At 43.5% G+C, this 24,277-nt stretch overlaps 1 protein-coding gene across 9 annotated transcripts in view; it reads left to right on the forward strand.

Annotated features, from left to right (window-relative positions):
* MECOM (MDS1 and EVI1 complex locus) overlaps positions 1 to 24,277 on the forward strand; it is a 318,806-nt gene that overhangs the window by 135,687 nt on the left and 158,842 nt on the right. For all 9 annotated transcript variants that reach the window (XM_083848497.1, XM_083848486.1, XM_083848500.1 and 6 more), the window contains exon 2: positions 4,064 to 4,413. In XM_083848497.1, the coding sequence (XP_083704623.1) occupies positions 4,064 to 4,413 (350 nt within the window). The remainder of the gene's footprint in view (positions 1 to 4,063; positions 4,414 to 24,277) is intronic.

Genomic DNA, 24,277 nt, shown 5'->3' on the forward strand with positions numbered 1-24,277 from the left:
TTCTAGCCTGCCCCCTTCCTTCGGTGTAACCAGCCATCCAGTTTATCTTTAAGGCATTGGTGGGCACGTGGGTGACCCCAAGTGCAGAGAATGAGATTTAAGTGCTAGAGAGTTTCTTAGTCAATAGCAGTTTGGGGAATGCGTACCCTCAGGCACAAGCTGCCCAAAGAAAGGCAGAACAGTCTGGGAAGAGGAGGAGGGGACGTTAGGAGGGGTGTAACTGTACGGATGCCGATCTGTTGGTTAGGGGCAGGCTGGGGTCTGCAGATCGGGGCACAGACGTGGTCCTCGGAGGAGGCTGGCACGTCCCCGGGCCTCGGGGAGGTGCCAGGAACCAGCAGGGCGCTGCTCGCCGATGGAAAGCGCGTTGGGCGCAGGCAGCCGCTGCTCCCACAGCCGTTCAGCCTCCTGCCTCATCGCTCTTGGCGAGGAAGAGCGCCCCGAGCTGCTGAGAAACATCCGAAAGGAGGAAGTCGTCTTCTCCTCCCGGCCACGCACAGGAGCCCTCTGGGTCTCGAAGTGACCCCAGGCCCCCGGCGTGCGGCCCTGGCGCAGGACTGCTGGCCTCATCGGGCACATGCCCAGCGCGCAGCCACGTGGGCTCCTTCCTGCTGGCGTGCAAGCTTGTGTCAAAAGTGCAAACACAGGTGTCCACCCTGGGCTTTTAGTGGCAATTAACCTTTCCTCCTGGGTTTCCTTTGAAGGTTGCTCATGTTTTTATTGCAAAATAGCAGCGAGGAATTTTATGGAGGCTAATATCTGAACTTGCACATTACCTAATCTCCTCTGGTCCCTTATCAGGGGCCTTGATTTTGTTTCATCCCGTTTCTAGTGGGGATAATTATTAGGCTTTATAGAAGCCATCTTGAATTTCAGAACTGCGGTGTTATCTGTGTGAATGACTTGCAGTTCTCTGGGAAATGATGCTTGCAGGCGCAGCCCCTGGGTCTATTCCTAACCTCACGAGAATTTGCTGTCAGTCAATATACCAGTGTTTTGCTGGAAGTCCCTCTGATCCAGTTGGTGTAAGTTTTAATGGGAATGGTCCCACACCCTTTGGAAACAAAGATCAGACCCTCAGTTCATGTACATTGATTTCAGCGTGGCTCCTTCTATCAGTAGTATTACAAACGTATCTAAATGGCCTTCCTTTGCTTGGCCAGCAATGATTCAACTTCTTGTTTATTTTGAGGTTTTAAAATATATTTTTGCTAGAATCTGTTGCTATTTCAGGCAGAATAATATTTCAGTAATCTGTCCTGCCCACACCTCCAGGGCTTTGGGATATATATATTTACATATATCCAGATGCACATTATATTTTCCAGAGTTTTCAAACTGCGAGCCCGTTTCTGACTGCGACACTGGGTGCGGCTGCTGGAAATGAAAGGAGTCACAATAGAGCAGCACAAACGGGCTTGTCATCCTGCCAGCCTTCCAGCGCCGATTTATCAGCGGCAGGTTTGACCCTATATGGCTAAAACGAGCGTAGCCAGAAGGACTGAGATAAGTATAACCGGGGCCTTTGAGTCTGCGAGAGAGAAATTAAACTGGACTGTCCCAGGGGGAGAAGAAACATCTGCAAAGCCGAGCTTGCTGGAGGTTGGAGGCGCAGCTCGCGGGTCATGGTCGTGGTCGTGGTCATGGTCGTGGCTTGGTGGGGCTGTGGGGATTTTCCCGAGCTCCTTCATGCTTTGGTGGAGTAGAGTCAGGCACAAGGAGAGCCTTGGTTTTACGAGGCACTCCCTGGTGGAACAGGAGCAGCAGCAGTGAGTGCGTGAGCTGGGCTTTTTAAGGAGTTTGGGTGCCAGGCACCCGGCTGTCATGGAAAATCAGCAGGATTTAGATGCCTGAAGTTTTTACCCCCCCCCCCCTCTTTCCAGTAAGCCATGTGCTTATCATCATCCAGATCACTTTCCTTGTGTGATTTCTCTTCCTGCAGCCCATGTGTATACATGGTTTTGTGTTTTTTTTTTTTCCTGTTTCAAAACCAGCTGAAGTCTTTTAGGCCTGGCTGCAATCTAAACAGTCGGGGGAAGACATCTGAATGGGAGCGAGCCTGCTTGGGGTGGATGCAGCGTTGCTGCCGCCTGCAATGGTGGGGAGCACAGTGAAATTTGGGGGATGCTCAGACCTGCCCCACTCACCAGTGCCTTCCCTGTGTGCCCCGGCAGTGCCGAACGTGGGGCAGCAGCAGTGCCCCGGTGTAACGGAGATGGCTGCGGCCATTTCAGCGCAGGGCAGTGAAGTGAATCGTGGCATCTGTGTGGAGCTGGGTCCCTTCCCTTTTCACGGCACCTTTCCTGTCCCCTGCATCCCAGTTTTGATGTGGGCCAGTCTTGGGCACAAAGGTTTAGGCAGAGGCTCGTAGTTGCAGCACGCGCAACGAGCCGTTGAGCATCTTTGCCAAACTCGGCACCACCGAGCTATTGCAGGCAGGATTTCTCAAACATAAGCGATGGAAAATCCCTCTGTGTGTCCATCTCAGCCAAATGGCGGGGTCGGTCAAAATTTTCTACTTCCCAGGCTGCCAGATATTAGGAAAGTGTCAAACTAATCGATACGGGGTTCAATCCTTAAAGGGCAGGGATTGCCTGCCAAGGCAGGGGCCGAGGGAACGGGTAGCTGAACTTTCCTGGGACACGCATGAGGTCATAGCCAGTGCCACATAAAAGAAAGAAAAACAGTTCATGGCTGTGAATAAATTGCTCACAGATGAAGAATCCAGTTTGCCAGTCATGTGATGGGAGCAATCTATTCAAATGATTTGTTACGTCCCAGGGTTTGTCTTAGGCAGCACCAGAAGCATGAAAGGACGGAGGGAATGCTGCGAGATAATGTGTAACAAAGATGTGAGAGATAATGGGCTATGACCAGGTTTTAGTGGAAAAGACATACGGTGCTAATCTACCATGGATAGTTTCTTAAATGAGCAAGAAATTGAAAGAACATTTTAAAGTTTCCTGTTTCTTCACTGAAACGGAGTCACTCTGGTCGCCACGCGCGGTGCAGCACTTTCATTTCTGGGCCAGCAAGAAACGCAAATGGTCTCGTGCCCAGACTGAGCATCGCCCAACTTCACTCCTTGGAGAACGGTGCTCACACCTCTTGTTTGGGTTATAATTAAATGGAATGCATTTTGCTGCATAGGAAAAGTACGTTAACACTAATAAAGTTAAATGAATGTAAATAATGAAGGTTTTTGGTTAGTTTGCATTTTTGCCTCGTTTGCCTACATTGGGTCAGCGCAGCTAAAACCCCTGCTGACATCACCCTGAGTTTTTTTTGACTAAAAGGAATTTACAATCAGCCTTCTAGTTCGAGCTGTCAAAAATAGTGAATTTTTCCCTTTTTTCCCTTTTTTTGTTTGCTGGCTAAGACTCAAAGATGAAGGTGTTTTTTTTTTAATACATTTTGGATCCACCCCCGTTTTTTTTTCTCTTTTTTTATTGTAACTGTAAGAGGAGAAGGTTCATATTCTCTATAAGGTGCAGTTTAGATCCCGAACTTACTTATTTTAGACCGTTGAATTTCATGGAGGTCAGCAGTGTGACGCTGATTTACATCAGCTGAGGTTCTTGCCAATAGTTATGTGGTAGGCTGGATCCTTTCCTCCAAAGACTAATTGGAGGCCATCAAACTTAATTTTGGCTACTTTAGGTTCAAGCTGTCTCTCTGAAAGACCAGTAAAGCTTTCCTGCCTTTCAGTTCACTTAGATTTCACTTGTAACGTATAGTGCTGGCTTTCAGTTGCAATTTCAAAGGGTATGCAATGCAACGCGCTGTATCTGGACCAGATTGGACAATAGGGTGTGCCTACAAATACATCTGTATGTAATTCCCTCGCTTGTGTTCCGTGATGTAAACCACTTTTGATGTCAGGAGCGCTGAGAAACGCCGTGCACCCCCAGGCCTGCAGCGGGGAGAAGGCTCCGCTCCTCGGCCCGGTGATCGATGAGGGCGCCGCCCGCCTACCAAACTGGCCTCTGCATTTCATGAAGGAGTTTCATACGCAAAAGCTGTCAGGACGTTGCAAACCCTACTCTTTGGCTTTCTGTTTCAGGTGATGAATGTCTGTATGAAAGCTTTCCTGAGCTTCCCTTGGAGGAAGTGCCAGAAGCTGATGGCGAGGCCGCGAACGCCCAGTGTCCGACGTCCGTCAGCATTCAGGAGCCGTCTTCTCCAGCAACCTCCAGCGAAGCCTTCACGCCAAAGGAGAGCTCTCCTTACAAGGCTCCGATATACATTCCCGATGACATTCCCATTCCTTCAGAGTTCGAGCTCCGAGAATCCAACATTCCTGGAGCGGGATTAGGGATATGGACCAAAAGGAAGATCGAAGTCGGGGAAAAGTTCGGCCCTTTCGTGGGAGAGCAGCGGCCACACCTTAAAGATCCCAGTTACGGTTGGGAGGTAAGACACTTTGCATTCTTTCGGTCTGTTGAACTCTCTTGAATGTCTATAAACACAGAGGTATTTGCAGAATTTGAGTCCTATCCTGCAGCAGCCAGGGAATATTTGTGTACGCTCAGACTGCTTCGTGGCCTTGCTGTGCTTTCTGGATGAAAATGAATGTTAAGAAAAAAAAAAAAGGAAAGGAAAAAAAAAAGCAGGAGTTATTGTTGCTCTTCATGCATGAAATCTGTGTGGGTGGGTATTGGCAGGTGACCTCCCTTTCTGGGAAGGAGAGGCAGAAGCTGTGTTATTGGAACGTTTCTGTGCCGTTCTCAGCTTGTTCACGAGCAGCCCTGCCGTGCGGCTGGGGGTGAGGGACCTGCAGGAGACACTGCACGATGTATCTGAAAAGAAACTGGGTGCTGCTTTCAGTGCTGTGCATCACCGCTTTCTGGTGACAGCAAGTAGTGCAGCCCTAAAATCTAGGATGGTGTCGCTAAGTTGCTATTGCAGCCTCATGCTACTCGGGGGCTTTGAAGGCTGGGGGTTTGATCTTGCCTCTATTCAAATCAATGGGAATTTTGCCATTCACTCAGTGAAAGTATGTTTGGATGCTAGTGTCAGAAGCCGAGCACACATGGGGATGGTGTGGATCATGTTACTTCTGCATATGCTCTGAGAAATGTTGCTTTTCATGGAGGCGAAGACTTCCTTGGGCGAGTACTGTGGTTGTCTCTTGCATTCCCTGCCTTCGGGGGCAACATGTTTTCCCTGCCATGATATCACAGGGCAGTGGTCCTGTTGAACTTTTGCCTTCGTGGTAGTGGGAAGGAAATTTCCTCTTATACCTGGCACTAAAAGATATCCCTGGTGGGCATGGGGCTGTAGAGTGAAAGCAGTGAGGTCGGTTGTGTTAGGGTGGGTCAGTCAAGCCCCAGCCTGAGTCTAGACGAGGGTATAATGCAACGTAAGAAACACTCTTGCGTAGTTTTATTTGTAGCTTTAACAATGTGTTGTAGAAATAGAGTACAATCTCAGCTTGCCATCTGTATTCTCCCTTTGGTTTCTGATTAGGGGAGAAGTGTTGGGTTTGTGTGGCTCTCCAGGGCTGCGGCTGACCTCGGAGTGAATGGGAGTTTCATTTTCCCAGGAAAACAGAGTTTCTCTGTGGAGCAGAGCCTCACAGATATAGTGGATAATAAACATTTGGTTTGCTCTTAACTGTCAATAAATACTTGGTGAGTTCATTCCAGACGTCCCATCCAGTTGTTTAAACACTTTCGAGAGCAGTGACAATAGGACAGAATAGTGTCGGCAGAAATTATAGACTTTGCGGCACTCTATCAAGTTAACAGACCCTGATGCGATGTAATTGCTGGTGAGAAATCTTTATTTTTTGACCACGGCACCAGGAAACCATAAAAGCTGACTTTTAACCACACCACAATTCAGCTCAGGTATTGATATCAAAAACTGGAACCAAACTGCCGAGGCACAGCTGTACTTGCAGGTTTAACACATCAAAATTTATGCATCTGGGGCTGGATTTTTGGGTGGTGCAGTTCAGGTTGCTCCCCCACCCCCAGAAATCAAAGGAAAGCCGTCCTTATATCCACACCCTTGGGTATTGATAATAATATACTGCAATAGTAGACAGTAGTTCTGCTGGCTCAGATATTTAGGATTTTGGAGCCTAGTGAATCCAAACAAGAAATGCATATCTTGATACTGTTGGAAGCCCAGCTGGCGGATTTGAATCCCTTTCACACGGCAGGACTCGTGCCTTTCGAACAGCGTTACGTGTTCGGGACAGCTGGGGAGAAGCTATTGTAAAGTGCTGGAGGGAAATCACACAAAATCAACAGTCAGGCTCCCTCTGCAATTTGGCCACTCATCCATAAGTACTCTGCAGTGCTCAAGTGAGCCTGACACTGAATATTTTTCCAACAAGTGGGTTAAGGACGTTTATTGGAATGGAAGGGAGACAAAGAAATGCTGGTTACCAGAGTTTATACAAAAAGTGAAATGGTGAGCAGTGAAGATTAAGGCTAAAGGACAGAGGGGGGGTGTGGTAGCACAGGAGAAGACTTTAACCTCTGTCCCAGCCCCGATGCTCACCATCACGCCGCTCTGGAAACCAGCATCCCTCGGGCCTGTGCCCTGGTAGAAAAAAGGGAGGAAGGAACTTAACGGTGTGTGGGCTCTGGGAATGTCACGGAAACATGGGATGGTGAGGGAAAAGGTACCATTTAGCCATGGTTCTGTACAGGCTGGGGAACGCAGACTTTTCTGGTGTCATTTTGTCTGCCCACATGGGCACTTTTGGGAAACTGGACATTTCTTCTGCCAGGCGCCGATAAGTCAGTGAGCGAACAGGCATGGGGGATTCGGTCTGCTGTTGCTGTGTCAAGGTAAAATTTCCTTATTATTTTCAGCAGCGGAAAGATAGAGCCAAAGTTTCTGTATGGTTCTGACTCTGGGTTCAAGTGACTTTGTAGCACGAGAAGTTTTCAAATATTTCAAATATTTATGTATTTATACATATATATTATTTATAATAAGTACTGTGCTGGTACTTGCTTGCGTGGTGAATGGCACCAAGGTAGCTGCGATCATGACGTTCTTTTGTGATTGATTCTACGCATCTCCTGGGGTAGTTCGTGGTGCTGTAAAGGTAATCTGTGTCTGGTGGCTTCAGGAGGAGGTGGAGCACAATTCTGGCCAATGGTGGTGGTGGCTGCCTGCCCTGAAGCTGCTGCTGGTGGGTGTGAGGAGCTCGATGGGGCGGTCGCTCAGTCCGCTCCAACTGCTGGATCCACAGGCCAAAAAGAGCATTTTTTTGTGTCCTGGCTTGCTCAGTGCTTCCCCTCACATGTACATCGCTCAGAATGATGCAACATTGCTTATTTTTGTCTATTTATTTAATTTTCTTTAATAGATTCCCCTGCTACTACTGTAAGCATGATTAAGTTACTGGGAAGCCTGTCTTCCCAATTTATACACATTTCTCTGAGTTCAGGCTGAAACACTGAACATACAGTGGCGTTTGTCTTTCAAAGATGTTGAAGGAATCACTTTTTAAGAAAATAGTATAATCATATTAAAATATTTTCAGAGGAATGCTGAGCAACTTCCTGTCAATTTTCTGACGCTTTTGTATTGCTGATTTGCTTCCCCACCCTGACTGTTTAGGATTGCTCAGTAACCTAGAGCCTTTCAAATCAAAAACCTACATGCAGATTGCAGGGAAGAGTTTACAGCCACACACAAATTTGGACTGTAACTACATGTTTGGAAAGGACAATTTTATAATATGCTACGCTAAAGCCCCATGCAAAAAGATTGTCATAGCGGTGGGTCTTTCCAGCTTTGGGATACCTGTGATGCTTGTGGCTATATTCCACCTGTGTCGGTACCGAGGGTCAGCAGGCGGTGCCTGGGAGGGAAGGGGAAGCTGGACGAAGTGCTGCTATTAACTTTTGCAGCCAGGCAGCTGGCGTAGAAAAATTTGCTGCAGAAAGCTCAGGAATTTCGTGGGGCCCGTTCCCGTGTCCCCCTGTAGCAAGGCTTCCTATGGCATCGCCGCAGAGTTTCATCAGAGCGAGTCTGAGAAAACAATGTCCATTGTGTCCATTTATACACTTCAGCCATAAAACACGCTGCGGGACAAAGAGAATTTGTTGTGATATAGTTGTGCTTGGGTCATGATTAGAGTGCTATGGACCGGTTTAAATGAAAAGCCATAAATTTGAATTTTATCTCATTTTGTGGGCCTAGAGCGAAGCATTATCTAATCAGGTATTGGGTAGCTAAAGCACAAATCGAACCCGGGGTCACCGGACGGGGGAAAGGTCAAGCTTTTTTGCAGTTTGTCACCGTGGTTTTAGTATTTGCCAGCAGCCCCAATATCTAAGGGGGCTGCCTGGCTGTTTCTCAGGGATTGTTTGAAAAGGGAAAATTGACTGCTGCTTAATCAACAAGGAAAACAAGCTTTTAAGGGATGGCAGTAATTTTTTAAACAAAAGCAAGAAAACACAAATTTAGTGATTTCATCATAGTTCATGCCCTGCTATGAAAAACAGTTAGGAGAGTATTTCAAAGCAAGGCTTTATAGAGGTCACCAAAGCCAGTGCACCTATCTCCCACCAGCATCTTCCGGAGTATACTGAATATTCAAATCCAGGTCTCTTGCTGCTATAGCAAACTCTAAAAAATCTCTTTCACAGGGACAATATCTTTGCAGGCCTTTTTATCCTAGACTTTGACTTCTTTATTAGGAAGGTAGAAACAGGAGCAATAAACTTTAATAAATCAAACTTGTCATAGAAGTGGAAAATAATTTAGAGCTTTATAAAGCATCATATAATCTGCTTATAGAGCAGAGTATATTTTCCGTTCATGACAGAGAGGCTGAAAAACATCACAGATTTGTTGGAGGATGTTTGAGTTGAGGCTATTACTTCTAAATGGAAATTAGGGGGCTATTTGTTTACCTCTCATTTCTGATATGCATCTTCAGGGAAAGCTGAGCAGCTTCCTAAAATCCGATCTGGAGCAAAGGCTTCCCACTGCTCAATAGGGACTAGAGTAGGTGCAACTTTAAGTTTCAGTTCTGCCCTCTTTGGCTTTCATTTGAAATATTTTTTAATTTAAATGTAGGTGTATTTGGAGGGTATTTATTTATTTATTTATTTTCTTGGTATCTTTATGAAAAATAAATAATAAGTTACAAGTCATGAGGGTGTAGGCCTTTAGAACTGGACTCTAAAGTGTATGTTCCCAGAACCATGTTGTAGTGCCTAAACAATAACTTGGTTTCCCCGCTGCTCTCAGCATCCAAAGACTTTCGCTGCATTCGGTGGGAGTTACTGACTTATTCTTCTTGGTGTATCTGTTATCATTTTTGCATGCTCCTTTGGAAAACCTTTGTAAGATTGTTGAAAGCAGCACGTCTCTTTTTATAAAAACAGGACAAAATGATGCTGCTTTTAAATAAGTGGACATGAGATGCACACATCTTAAAACTCCTGTTAAGCTATTCCTAATAAACAGTGCTAGTGCTGAGGGAAATAACTTCCTCGTAGTTAGCGAAGTCACACGGTGCTGGAACAGTAATTGTGTCTTTTGCAAAACAGAAAAGTGAAAGGAACAACGTCTTCATTACTTCTGAATACTTTTCTTTTGGATATGGAGTAATTCCCATTGTTAAATAAATAACAACTTTCTATTTTTGTCTGGCACTTCATGATCAATGCTCTGATATATAGGTCAAACTTTCATTTTAGCTTTTCTTTGAATCGTCCTTAAGAGCATGAACATGCAGAGCAACTCTCCTTTGGACCGGGTGGCTGGAAAGTGATGGAGCATAATGCAGGTTCCTTGCCTACGTTTTCTCCTTGCGTATGTGTTTCAGCAGTAAAAGGATTTCAGAAATCGTTGCAAAATTACTGTTGAGGCAAAACCAGGAGTAAGAGTACGGGTTATTCTGTTATTTGAAATTAAAAAGGAATAATTTGTTTTCTAATGGGGGAAGGAGGGGCTCTCCTGATCTGCGCAAGGCTAACCTGGGTTTGCAGATTGCACACTCTCCTGGGTCAACAGACCATCCACTTCTGGCAGCTCCAGGTAGGGGCGAGATCCTTACCTTTTCTTCAACACGTAGGTGATGTTTTATCCCGTTTGGAGCTCAGCTTTGCAAGGCATCGAGCGCTCTGGCCGGGATCCAATAAAGCACTTAGGCACGGGCTTATCATCAAAAGGATTACCCAGGTGTTTGAGTTAAGCATGTGCTTAGCTGCTGTGTTAAGCTCTCTGCTAGGGACATAGCGTTCAGTGCCACATAGGACGGAGCTCATACCATATATCTTACCTGGGGTGAGCGTGCACGAGGGTGCTAAAGCCCCTAGAAAGCAGCTTGCAAAAAAGACATTACTTACAGTACTGCTAACACTGCCAGCCTGAATTCTTCTGTTATTTGCATCCGTGTCTCGTGGTGAGGCTGCAGCTGAGTTAGATGTTATGGCAGAGATACCAGACGTCCCAGCCAGTTACATGGCTGTTAACGCCAGCTTTCTCCCTGCTCAGAGGACACAGTTTGTAGTTATAAATCAGCAAACATCAGGTCCTTGAATAGCAAGGTACAAGCAGGTGGACCGGTCGTTCAATTCTAACCAAATATATGACAACAAAATGGATCTGTTTGTCCTTCGGGTTGTTTTAGGTGGATGGGAGGAGGTTAGGACATGGGGATAACGCACAGAGTCATCTGCCATTGCCTTCTGCTACTGTTCTTTACTTCGTTTCTCCATTTCTCCTTAATTACTCTATTAACACGATTAAGCAGAGCCTCACGTTGTAAGGTTGGTGGGATGCGGTGCCCTGCTTTTTGGACTGAGCGGGTGCTGGTGTGGCACGGCTGTGAAACCTCGCAAAAAAACTCTGGGCAGCACCTTTGTCTCCATTAAAGCTGGGCTGGTTTGTGTAGCTCTGGCAGTTTCTCCACCTGATGGCCGGTGGATGCTTGCTCTGCCGTGTCCTTGACCTTGGGGGCAGGAAATCACCCCTTTCACGGCACAGCGTAAAGCCCCAGAAAGCTCTTCGTGGGTCTGTGTCTGTGTTCCCCACAAAGCCACTGAGGTTTTAGTTTAGTCAGGAGTGTTAGCTCCTGAGGGGAGCGCTGTGAGGCCATAAGGGCTGAGTGGACTTGAGAGCAGGAGCAGGAGGGGGAGAGGGAAGTTTCGTTACCCCCTTCAGAGCAGAACTGGGGGGGAAGTTTCAGAAATTTGTATTCCTATCCAAAATACAGTGGTTATTATTTACTCAGATGTGACCTGGGTAGATTTTACTTAAATTCAGCAGCACTTGTCCAAGCAGGCAGTAAATATGCCGAGGGAGGCCGGCATTGGAACAGATCTGTGAGATTATCAAAATATGAAGAAAAATCATTGTAAGATGTGTCAGATGTCCCTTTAAAAGACAGAGCCTGTAAATTGAATTTAGCTGTTAAGACAGACAACATCAGAAAGAAAAATAAAAAAGACAGAACTGAAGAGAATAATAATTGCATCTAATAGAACTGACAAACAATCATAATTCTTCCCATTAAATAAATATGTTATAAAGAATTTATTATGAAATGCCACATTATGCAAGCCAGGATTCAGAGATGAGTTCTTTGCATTAAGTACAGTAGATGCCATTAAGGAAAACAGTCAATATGTCACTAAGCCACGGCCTGTAAAATTAAATTGATTTGGTAAATGTAAGTAAGATAGATCTGTTTGCTTTCATCATCAATTTTGAGTGGGTGAACAGGTGATGTCACCAACCTGGGAGCGATAAAGATGCAGGACCATCTGGAAAGCTTTGTGATGGATGGGCAACTGCTTTTGGATAGTGACAGTGCTGTGGTACTTTGTCACTTGGGATGCAGTACTTAATAACTTTTCAATACCATCATAATAAATTTCACTGCCTTATTAATATAGAAATGGTGAGTTATTACTGTGATGGCTATTGTAAATAACAAGAGATGCAGCTGTCAAAAGCTGATTGTTTGGGCATGTTTCTTTAAGCAACACAGTTGACTTGGGATAATCAACGTATGTCTATACCAGCAGAGTTTATTGCTCTTGTCAAAAGAAAAAGCTGCATTATTCAAAAATTATATGAAGTCCATAATAAACAGGTTTAATATATTATCAGATTTTTCCTATAAGTTTCCTAACACAGAACAACAAATCATTTTTAATAATGCCTTTCCGTGTACAATAATATCCTTATGCTGTAATAATGTCCTTCCCTAACTATTCACAAAACAGAGAACTTCTGAAAACACAGAAAGGTATCTTTCACTCGTTGGAACACTTACAAAATTAAATCTCCCTATTTCATTAAAAGGCTACTTTTGATATAAAGCTGATGGACTCTAGCTGTGTCTTTCTTTTTTATTTTAATTGAACAGATGTAGTTAAAAGTAATCTACGACGAAGAAATACAGGCAAAATTATAACCATGTGTCCTTAAATACTGGCAGGAAAGAGCATCTGTGGGTGTTTTATGAAAGCCCAAGACTGCTCCGTGACATTGTTGTTAATGTCATCAGTCTGAGGACTGGAGAGAAACAAAATGCATAGATAGTTGTTAGCAGAAGATGAATTACCAGATCAATCATTTAGCACCATTCAGAGCATTATACCATTGTTCCCCGGGAAGATAATTAAATCAATGATGTCTTTCTTATTTGTGTAAAGAGGCACAAACTTGTAAAGAATATCTGAAGCTCCTCAAACATATTATTTCTGGATTTTTTTTTTAAACTATAGCGACTTTGCCTTTCAGGGTCTAGCTTTGTCCATCTTTTCAATTAAATGTCTCTCCACCATTTCTATTACTGCTGAAAAGAGAGCCAGCAGTCTATTAACAGGCAATAAAGTTCAGGAAGCCTAAGACTAGTTTCTTGGGTCAGAGGTGAAAATTACATACTAAATGAAACAAAGGTGTGTCTTGATGGCTCAACAAGCAGTGAAGAGACGAGCAAAAATGTGGGCAGGAGGAGGCAGTCATCATTAAACAGAAGCAAATGAAGACAGGAGGTAGTGTATGGCAAGAAGCTTATTAACCCAAACGAACATGTGCACTCCAGAGGACATAGCGCTGAGGTTTGGCATTTAAATCACCACATGACTGAAAGGTATTATTCAAATCTGGGCTTTTGGTCTAATAAAGAGATCACTAAAATTAAAAAAAAATGTATAAATAAATTTAAAATTTCCTACATGCTAGGTCCTGCAGATACAGACATGTTTTTCAGAGTGGTTCAGACCCGTATTTGCTTGGAAGCAAGGAACAGAAAAACATAATTGGTTAATAGAGTATTTCCACTTCAGAGAGTATTAATATGATGTTTTTTTGAGGTGGCAGCAGTACTGGCTCCTAGCTGAACGATAGGTGGCACACACAGGAGGGAAGGCATAGGTTGTCGTAGTCCAGACTGATTTTATCACATTAACTGTGCAAACAATAAGTATTAATTTGGAAAAAAAATACAGATGTTAACTAGCCCTTCTTTAAAGTGCAATCCCAGCACTTAAAGTGGAAAGATGTAAAAGATCCCACAAAAGGCATAATATTTCATCAGGTGAAGCCTGCAGCATAAAGGGGCTCTTGTGTATAGTGGGTTTCCCAAACTGTTGTTCTTAGTCTTAACTTGATGAAGTGTGCTGGCAACAGGTATGAAGTAGGCTTGCCTTCCCTTTCTGTCAGCTCTTACACTCTGTGTTGGAGACCTGGTGTGTAGCTGCTCAGGATTTTGGAGAGGAACTTTCATTGCCCCCGTGTCTTCTTGAAATGCCTCAAGTGGTAAGCTGGCTTTCTAGAAGCGTAGCTATCGCCGTATGCGTGTTTTATTCAAAATTACGCCTGAAGCTTCGTGCTTTCTAGGAGATTTGTGGTCATGGTATTTCTGTTGCTTACAGCAGGTGGATCTTGGTGGGTATTTTGAAACCGTGGCAGTTATGCTGATTTAGTGCAAAAATGTTGGTCTGTACAGAGTGAAAGTTGGGTTACGTGATAGCTTCATCACTACTGCATTTGCGGAAAATATTCTTTAGAGCCAGATTTTAAGCAGTTATCTACTGATATCCTCTGCATAAGCTGCACGTGGCAAAATTTGCATGTGAATGTGGAAAAAGTAAATTTTCATGCTAGTGTTAACTGCATCTACCGATTAGAATATCTACCTGAGCAGGCACACAAAGGAGCAGCTAACAAGGAGGAAAGAAACCAGCTTTATATCTTCCTTAATACTAAAACTAAAAGAACCCTATCAAAACTTCTGTGTGTGTGGAAGAAGATGGTGCTGACACCCAGTACGGAAGCAATATGCTGCAGCTCCATGCCCTGTCCTTTGAAATATTTTTATTTTTTTTTTGTACAGAGGACATCTTACAGTTTTCCAGAAAAGAAAACATAATCTCCAGACAGAAAACATCTTATAGTTTTCCCCTGATTAAGACTATGCAAAGGGGCCTTTTTTCTCACTTCTTTGAAGATCTGTGGTCTCAAAATGCATTTCTCCAGCCCAGCTGACTGCAAGCAATGCCACTTCCTTTTCTTCCTTCATCACTTCCTCCTCTTCCTCCCATACCAGTGCTACCATCTTCTGTGTCATTCCAGAACCTCACAGCCAGCTGGGATCCTTGTTTAGCTTGGTGATAAACCCTGTATTTCCTTCTACCCAACCTCTCCCAAAGCCATTCTCCTCACCACATCCTTTGCCAGTCCCGTCCATCTCTGCACCTTATACCTCACCCTCATCTTCCTCACTTTATCTTTCACCAGGTCACTGGCCAAGGCCATACATACAGTCTCTGCTAAGCAGACTCTACCTGTCTTTCAGTGCATGAATATACTTTCATTTTCGGCTGCATCCTTTCCCGTCCCTGCTGCTCATGTCAGCATTTCAGCATCCCTCTGCCCATCCAGGCTTGGTGCTTCACCGCTCTCAGGGACGCAGTCTCGCCTGTACCTTCCTGCACTGCCTTTCCCCCCCTTGAAATATCACTGCCTTCATGCTTGGCAAAGCTGCTCAGCCCCTACCAGCACGGGGCCCCACTCCTTGCTTTCAGAAGTGGTTTTCTCGAATCATCTCTTAAATTTGATGGTGTTGTTTTGAGAAAGACAACATCTCATTCTCTGGCCTCAAAGTCTGCTCACTCTCGCTGATGCAGGATAAGCTGAATGAAACATGTATTTTAGGCAAAAATCATGATACCTCGTTTTCACGCCAATTTAAATAATTATTAGAAAATTACGACTTCAACAGAAGCTGCTGTGTTTGTAAAGAAAGCCTCGTGGTAGGGACTCAGCTCGGTGAGTTTGACTTGTTTGGCATTTGCATTCAAATACTTTTGTGCCTCTTAGCCACCGTTTAAACCTGACTATCTGCTTCCAGCACCCACGGCAACAAAGCACTTTTCTTGCACAAGCAGAAGACCAAAATTCTGTTTCTCAGCCCCAGCATTCCTGAATAAAATGTAGCCGATTGCAACAGTATCATTTCGGGTGTGATTTTTTTAGTGGGTTTGAATGATACGTTTGAATGGGTTTAGAATAGGTGCTTGAGGGGCTTTTGTCCCCATGCTAATGCCCCGCAGCAGTGGGAGTCAGGAGGAGCGAAGTGATGACCTGCAATAGCAGACGGCTCCAAACAGAGCTGGATTAATGCGAAATGGGGCCCCGATCCCATCCACCGGGGGCCCCCATCCCATCCGTCGGTGGCCCCGGTCTCCTCGTGGGCCCCACGAAGCTTCGCAGCCCAGCCCGTGGCCCTGCGGCCTCCCACCGGCCTGTCAGGCCTGCAGCGGCCCGGGGCCTGGCCACCAATTTTTGCCCAATGGGCTCGGCATTTCTTTTTTTTTCTCTCTATAACCACTACATTTGATGTGTTCTGGAAATTCTGCAGTAGCCTTCCCCCTCCTGCGATATGGCCAGGCTTGTTCTGTAGCGCTGAAAAAAAAAAAAGGAAAAAGGCCTTACTGTTGGGAATTATAAATAATTTGATGCAACAGGTTTAAGTTACCATTTTTGTGGTGAAAAGAAAAGCTTAGCATGATCCAGATTTTCCTTGGTTTCCTCCCATTCTGCTGAGAAGCAGAGGTATTCACATTTCTTTGTCTAACAGTTTTATAATGTCTTAAGAGATTAACAGTGAGCATGAATGAGGGGCTCAGGATTAGACGACAAAAAGCCCGGGCCGGCCACTACCTTGTTTGCACATTTTACATTTTTCAGCATTGCCGAGCGAGTATAGAAACTAAGGAAAGATAATAAGGACCAGAGTCCCAAAAGTGTTTAGTGATTCAAAAAATTCAGATGCCATGTCAGAACTGACAGAATGATGGAGCATTATGTGGCAGGGCCCACTTTTTTGTCTTAGGGTAAGCTCTTGCCCTGAGTGAATGCAGATGTTATCGCAGGATCCCAGACAGACAGTCAGTGAAATGTGACAAGCTGTCAGCAAAGTTACACTACGTTGATTTTGCTAAAATATCCCAAAGCTTTATACATGCCTTTTTTTATATAGAAAACTCTTAGCTCAATCAATTGAAGAAAAAAAAAAGGGGGGGGGGGGAATGATTACAGTAACCTTTCTAGTCATAATCCTTTGAATGATGCAGACATGGCTGTAAAAGTTCTTGTTTTTCTTTTTTTTTTTCTTTGCTTTCCTTTTTTTTTTTTTTTTTTTAAAGTGTGAGGAAAGTTATCATCTAAACTATTTGAGGGTCGCGTTGGCATCAGGAAAATTTCTGAAAGCAAAGTGCATCTTGAGCATTCATGGTAAGGCTGTTAACCACATGTCATACCGTGTCAGTCACTCCCTGAATGATTTGGGTATTTACCCCTGTGAAATGCTTAGTCAAATCAGTAATAGCAGCAGTGAATCCTACCAGCACTCATCATGGCTTTCTCCTTAGCAGGATATCAGCTTCAAAACAGGGGGGTTAGGAGCAATTCTGTCTCCTTTACTTCCTTCTTTTTTTTTTTTTTAATTTCAGAAATAGTTAAAAATTTTAACAATAAAAAAAGCTGTCAAAATTGAAAACAGAATTGGAAAAAGCATGTAAAGGGAGCTGGTTGAAACATGCTCAGAAATCAAGAATATATGTCAAATAGGGCAAATCAGTATGAATTAGCTGAATTCAGATGCTCTAAATTCATAGTGAGGCCAAGAGAATGACTTAAAATTTCTCTGAGAAATTTGATTTGTAAATATTATAACAAGATAAAGGTTTTTTAAAAATCTGAGCAGAAAAATAAGAGCTCTGTTCTGCATAATTTTAAATATTTAACTCTTAAAGAATCTGCAGTGAAGTTATGTTATTTATATGCCAATGCATTCACAGGACTGAGCTCGGTATTTTCTTGTTTTAATACTTCATTATGTTGAAAATATAAACATATTCTGGGAAACGCGAATATTTTTACACATGCAACTGATTTTCACTTCTGAATTAGAACTGCGTCAGATTCAAACTTTTACATAATTAGAGGACAGGGAGCATAAAATACTGATGTTTTCAATTTATTTCACAGATTTATTTTAAAGGTGTATTGCCTTATATAGGCAAGTAGATTTTGATTTGAAAATGTTAAAGTGCATATCGGTTTTGCCAGTAATTATATATATCATTCACAGAAACCCCTTTAATAGTGTGTATTCTTGTCTTATTACTGTTAGCTTAAATTTAAATTTAATGAGAAGGCTGTGTATAGTGGCACAAACCAATATATTTTTCTAGAGTGCAAGTTCCAGTGTGTTCATTCTCTTCTAAGCAGAGCAGAATAATGCATGGGATTTATAATCAATTTAAGTCTACTTTTGAATAAGATGATCTCATATTATTTGTTTCCATATAGCAAAAATATTAATTCACTGCTAAGAGCAGGAGAGAAGGGAAAACATAGCTGGGCTCACTTTAGTGCAATCTGTGTTATAACAAAATGTATTGCCATGCAGCCTAACAGCATCCCGGGCTCCTGAAAAATGAAATGCAAAGACACTTAGAAGATAACAACTTGCACGATGTTTTTGCAAAACACAGAACTAAACAATCAAACTAAATTGTGCATATGGAGGAAATGATTTAGAATATGTTTAGCTGGTAATCGCACTCATGCTGAAGTTTTAAATTTCATCTGTCTGCTCAGATCTATTGTGATCCATTAAGTGGCTTCCTTTTTTTCCGACAAATTGAATGCTGCAACTGCAAGGAGCTCTTTTGTTCTTTTAATTCAGTCAGCATGGAAATGATTTTCTCATTTCAGACCCTTTTCTGTCCTCTCTTCATTGTGTCAATAAAATAGAGTTGTGCAGAGCTGCTCTAATCAGCTTAGAGTGCTAATTCATTGCACTGGGATGCTATCTGGGTCCGGCTACAGGTGGGCACTATAAGGGGTCAGTCTCCAGGGGAGTCTAATTGTGTGTCTCCTGGGTCTTGTTTGCAGAATAACTGAAATCTCAAACCCCAGCTTAAGGAAGGAAGGGAAAACGCACACACGCAGGGTATGTGGGCACGCACTGTCCCTAGATGCAACATCTGGTCTCAAGTCGAAAGTTGTTCCCATTCTGGCACTTTTAGGGAGGGGAGCGCTTTAGTTCAGTGGCAAAAGTTTAATCAGTAACTTTGGGGATCGTTTTTGAAATTTAAAAAGAGTTTGGTCATTTCTAGATAAACACATGCGAGAGTGAAGTTTTGGAGGCAGCTTTGGGCAGAGCCCTCCTTTCCCACACAGACGTGACAAGCTCTGCCACGTCTCTGCCTGATGTAACACCAGCAGCCCCCGTGATGTTACAGCACGCAGAAGCCTGGTCCCAGCACCTCTGCAAAGCACCAGAGATGGGTGTAGATGAGGTAGAAATGATGTGCTTCCTACCAAAAGAATCACACTGCGGGCGGTGGGGATGTGACAAAAGTCTCCCCACAGCCTCTGCCTTTTCCGCAGAGAAGCCATTGCTGGCTCCGGAAAGGATTTCAGGGCACCGGGGGCTCTGCAGGGCACCAAGGCGCCTTCCACAGCTCCTTCCAGTGCTGCTGTCCCCCTTCACTCCAAAGCGAACCTGATTGAGCTTCGGCAGGACTTCTCCCCGTCGGTGGATTTTCTACGGGGGCGATAAGCTGGCCGTCTGCTCGGGCTTTGTGGCCGAACCGCCACCGTGAAAATTAATTAACATACCTGAAGACACCCCTGAGCAGGAAATCATAGTACTGCTCTGTGATTCAGGGGTGAATAGGAGCTCTCCATTATCAAAAACTCCATCAGGGAAGAGGAAATTAAGTTCCTAATTAGACAGTGTCCAAAGGAAGAAGTGAGGCATTGAAGAGATGAAGAAAATTGAGAGGTAGCTGATGCACGTATCAGGCTAATGATAGAAAAGGAAATAGTGGAGCTTGAAAGGTCACTGACCTTATTAGGCTCGGAGAAAAGTAGTAGATCTTCAAAAGCTTTCACCTATGATAGGTTGACAATGTGTGAAGTTCTCTAGATGGTCAGAGAGGAAAGACAGCCCAGAAAGAGCATGGGAACAAATTAGGTAGATTACAGTGAACTGCATAAATGCAGCATAAAAACCTGATTTAGAATAGAGAGGAGTTGTGAATAGGAACAGCCAGAAATGTTTCATTACCTGGTGAGGTTTTTCAGTACAACTGCAGGATTTTCTCTCTCACTTAGTAATTTTATTTTATTTTATTTTAGTATCAATTAGGCTCAGTAATGATCCCTCGCTGGGAATAATGTTTCCCTAATGAAGTATTGCGGTGGTGGGCAATTCTGAATATTAACTTCAGTGAGATAAAGAGTGCTGCTAGTAAGAGCTTCAGTGTTACTGCCTGAGTGTAAGAAAAACATCCTGCGTCCCTAAATGAAAGCATTGCAGCTTTCTTAGTGGCAAGAGACTTTTACCTTGGAATACCAAACCTGGCCAGCTGCAGTGCTTTTAAAGGCTGTTGTAGACTATTTTCTCTGTACGTAAAAACTCCCCGGGTCTTTAAATGAGATATTAAAAGAAACAAGTCCATAGCAAGTCAAATGAAATACGCCTAAAGCCTGCCTGCTGCCAGCCGCTCTTCCTGCAGCAGTTTGTGCAGTACGTAGGTGATTTCTCAGAGCCAGCGAGGCCTGATTAAAATCCTCCCTGCTGCTTCACGTACGAGCCTGGCTCTGAGTTTGGAGCTGGAGTTGTTTCTCTGCCTTCCTGGTAAACGGTCCAGTTTTGTTGTTCTCACTGCTGGTAGGAAAGGGGGAGAAGGAATGCAAAGAAGAAAGAATAGGGAATTAAAATTATGGCACCGTGTATTTTTCATGCAACAGGGCCAGTCCGTTTGCAATATAACAGAAAGGGAGTTTTTCCAACCAAATAAATGAGGATAAATTCTCTGCTGATACAAAGTGAGTGTAGCACCATGACTTTCCCTTTACGCCAGCAGAGTGTGACCCGCTCTGACAGTACCAATAAAGCCCAGTGTAAAGCCAGGCCGTCACAGAGCGTGTCACGTTTTTGTTCTTGTGTTATGCAACAGTTAACTCTGTTTTTTTTTTATGATATGAGTAACGAGGTAGACTTTAAATAAATACTGTTGTATTCCAAATTTTTTTTTTAAAAAAACATGTGAAAAACCGCCACCATGTGGCACTTCACAAACAAGGCAAAAGATGCTTCCTGAATAAAGAGCGAGCGCTTTCCTGTAGCGGGAAGGAAAACAAACAGGGTGCACCCAACACGTTTTCCTCGTGCTCGAGACCCCATCCCGGCGTGGAGCCGCTCTGCGCGGATCCAGCCTGGAGGAGAAGCGCTGCAGAGCCCCGTCGGCCACGCCGCGCGTACCTGCGTCCGTAGGAGGGCTGCGCCGAGCAGCGTGACGGCCGCTGGAGTTCCCCGAGACAGGGAAGGGCTGCCATCACCGATTAGTTGTGGTTTGTAATAGTATCGTCCTGTTTTCACTCACCACGGTAGAACATTTCTACTAGGCTAACAAGGCATAGGGTAATGAGAAACATGCCAAGTTTAAGGGAAAGAGGAGTCGAACCTATGCACAGGAAACAAATGTGATCAATTACCCCAAGTGTAGAGCTCGCAGATACCTTATCTTAAGGCTCCTTAAAATAAGAACTTGATTGTTTCCAAATGTGTCTAAGAAGCTAGTGATAGAAACGCATTAATACAAGAGACACGTGAAATTTTATTACCTCCAAAAATTGTCATTATTACTTGCTTCTGAAGATATTGAAGAATCAACACAAGTGTCTAGCACATGATCATAGTAATAAATCTGTGACTACCAACTCACGTGCCGTCTGCAAGCATAGAAGCAGAGTTTCAGCATTGCACTATTACAGTCTTCTGAACAGTATTTCAAAAAGCCACCAATATTTATTATAACATAAAAAAAAATCTTTTGCAGTTTATTTTTATTTTTTTAGTTTAATTTTAATTTTTATTTTTTTAACATTAGATTTGTTCCTTTCCTTCAGGACCAATATTTCAAAGAATTTTTCCTGGCAATTATTCTCCTTGTAGGTGCTACACCATCTGTAGACGGCTACTGAACTTAGGTTGACACCGAAAATGGAGATCGTTAGCTGAGATTTCTGACAAACGGTGTGTTTTCTGAAGATACATTAGGAGCAGGGAGAAGTGTGTAATGGAAAGCTCATACTAAGGTATGGCTTTGACCTGAAGTTATGTGATGCTGTGCTAGGTTTTAATCTAAATCTGGGATGTTTAGGACAGGAATATACTCTTTTTTTTTTTTTTTTTCCTATTATTAATACGTATCCATGGAAATATCACCTACAGATGAATTAGGAGGACATGGGATGTCACTATGGGAAATCTTACACACTGGTTCCATCCGTGTAGGTCCCTTGGGCATCAGGAGGAGCTGTGCATGAGGACTGATGGGAGTGCGTGACCTGAAAGCTCCCAGTTGTATTAGAATAAGTGCCCAAAGTGAATGTGGCGCTTCTTACACCTGGTGGGTTTACACAGCTGAGCCTGTGGCTCTGAAGTGAAGCAGAGCAGTGACCCAGGCTCTGCCAGGAGCCTTATATTCCTCCTCTTGATGGCATCCAGTAGGAAGGTAGTATAAAGTTGGGCACTCAGGGCTGCCCTTGGCAGGGAGAACCAAAGCACAGCGTTGGGGGGTTTTGTCCTCTGAGACCCCAGTTTGGACCTTTTGGGAGTCTGCTCGTTTTGCAGACCCACACTTGGTGTACCTTCACCGGAGGCTGGAACGAGGGTAGAACACGTAGGTTTTGCTAGATACCTCCCGATGTAGGCGTTGCTATATGGAATGGGTTATTGCCTCATGCTGCAGGGGCAGGTTTGTTTCCTTTGAAATGTGTTTGCCTCCCTCCTGAGATGACAAATTCAGCTGCATTTTTAACGTGCTGTTCTATTTTAAATTGTTGTTTCATGTCTGAGATCGCAACTAAGTCGTTTTAAACTCCGTGCACGTTTAGTAATCCAAAAGATTGGGTGTTTACTACAAATGGTCATTTATGCGCAACCTAAAATCTTCAGGTATGTTTGTTGTAGTAATGCATGGAGCGGTCATTTCAGGGGACAATGCTAAAATGCAAACAAATAATAACAATAATAAAAAAAATGTTTCAGGCATTTATTTGGTATTATACTCAGTACTGACCTGTTATGGTTTATTAAAGTTCTACACTTTTAGCCTGGAGACATTTGCCGGTGCAAAAGTAATGGCTGCTTTAACATCCGTGTACAAAAGTGGAATTTAAGAGATTAACTTGCATTTGACCTACTTCAGCTCTACTGGTAATGAGGGGTGCAGGGGCACAGAATTAATTTCTCTCAATTTGTGGCTCTCAGGGGTGCTGCTAAGTTTGAGAGTGCTTGAATTTTAAGAGTCTCCTGGTGTGCTGAGAAGGTTTTGTTGCTGCACGGAGCTCTGTTAGCGGCAGGGACTGAAGTGCCAGTTTTATCTATTTGATTAATAGCCTGATTGAGTTCTAGTGTATCTTTGAAAGAAAAAACATATTTTCTCTTCCACTTGAATAGCATTTTTTCCCACATACATCGATCCTCCTCACCCACCCAGGAACAGCCACTCAAAGCAGCTGGGGGACTGAGAAATGTCTGCTGGACCGAACTTTTTGCCAGCAGCTCTCAGGCTGGGTGTTCCAGACCAGATCTGTGTCACCTACACGGCGATCTGGGATTTATTCAGGATCCGTTATGTGTTTGGTGTGTGATATTAATGGGCTGCTTCTAGAAGGACATAACTCAGAGCGGTATTATTTGGAGTGATGTGATTTTAAAAGCTAGAAAATGACTGCGTAATTATTACTCGAGTGCTGTGTCTTTACAGCAGTATTAATGCAGCTGGAGAGATTTTTGGCAAAGCAATTTATACTCTCGTGAAATTGGCTGTAACTACTGAATGTACAACATTTCCTTTTCTCCCCGAGTTTAAAAGGTCTGTTTTAGTTCCTTATCAATACACTTCATCCCTCCTCTTCCTTTTAAAATAACCACTGCTCAGTGAAAGATTCCTTTGTGCAGAGTCAGTAGCGACATGACATGATTTATTCCAAGCTCGCTGCAGTTTATCAAAGAAATAAACAGAGGAAGCAATATCGCATGTAGGTACCATCCTGTGTCACATATGCATATTGGGGGATAGGACGGGAGAGAAAAAATGTTTCTCAAGTTTTCTAAATAGATTCTTACTGATTTATCATATCTGGGGTTTATCTTTTCGGGAAATCTGTAAGTAAAAGCTTTCTCCGCTCCTCTGTGATCTCCAAGTCAGTCATAGCACAGAAGTGTCTGGAGACTGCGTGTGTTTGGATGGTTATTATTTAGCAATAAGCATGATATTAAGCACCTTTGACCTACATGCAAAAATAAATAGCAACTCTACTAAAATAAAACACATGTGCATCTGTGTGTTTAATAATATATATGGAAAAACCTGTAATTGCACCCAGAAACACATCAACATGTGCAATGCACTTATACAGGAGTGTGATTGTGTTATAAAGCATTTACCCCTAAATTTAATAGTGGGTAATCATCCTTTGATTCTCCCCTGGAAGTTCAAAAAGCCTTTGTCAGGTTTCATTGTCTGTTCCTCCTTCCAAAACCTGTGATTACAGGACAATGTAGCTTCCCTTCAGTTCTGCAATCTATGAACAAAAAGGGTAATAGTTGCTTATTTTCAGCAAGTCTGGACTGACCATTGCTTGGATCTTGAGTAAGTGGCTTATTTTTTATTTTCAGGTTAAGGAAATTAAGACATTGTAAAAATAGGGAGGCTTTATATGCAGAGCCCTTCCACGGAGTTTCCTG

Source organism: Anser anser, assembly GCF_964211835.1.
Source record: "Anser anser genome assembly, chromosome: 9".
Taxonomy (NCBI): domain Eukaryota; kingdom Metazoa; phylum Chordata; class Aves; order Anseriformes; family Anatidae; genus Anser; species Anser anser.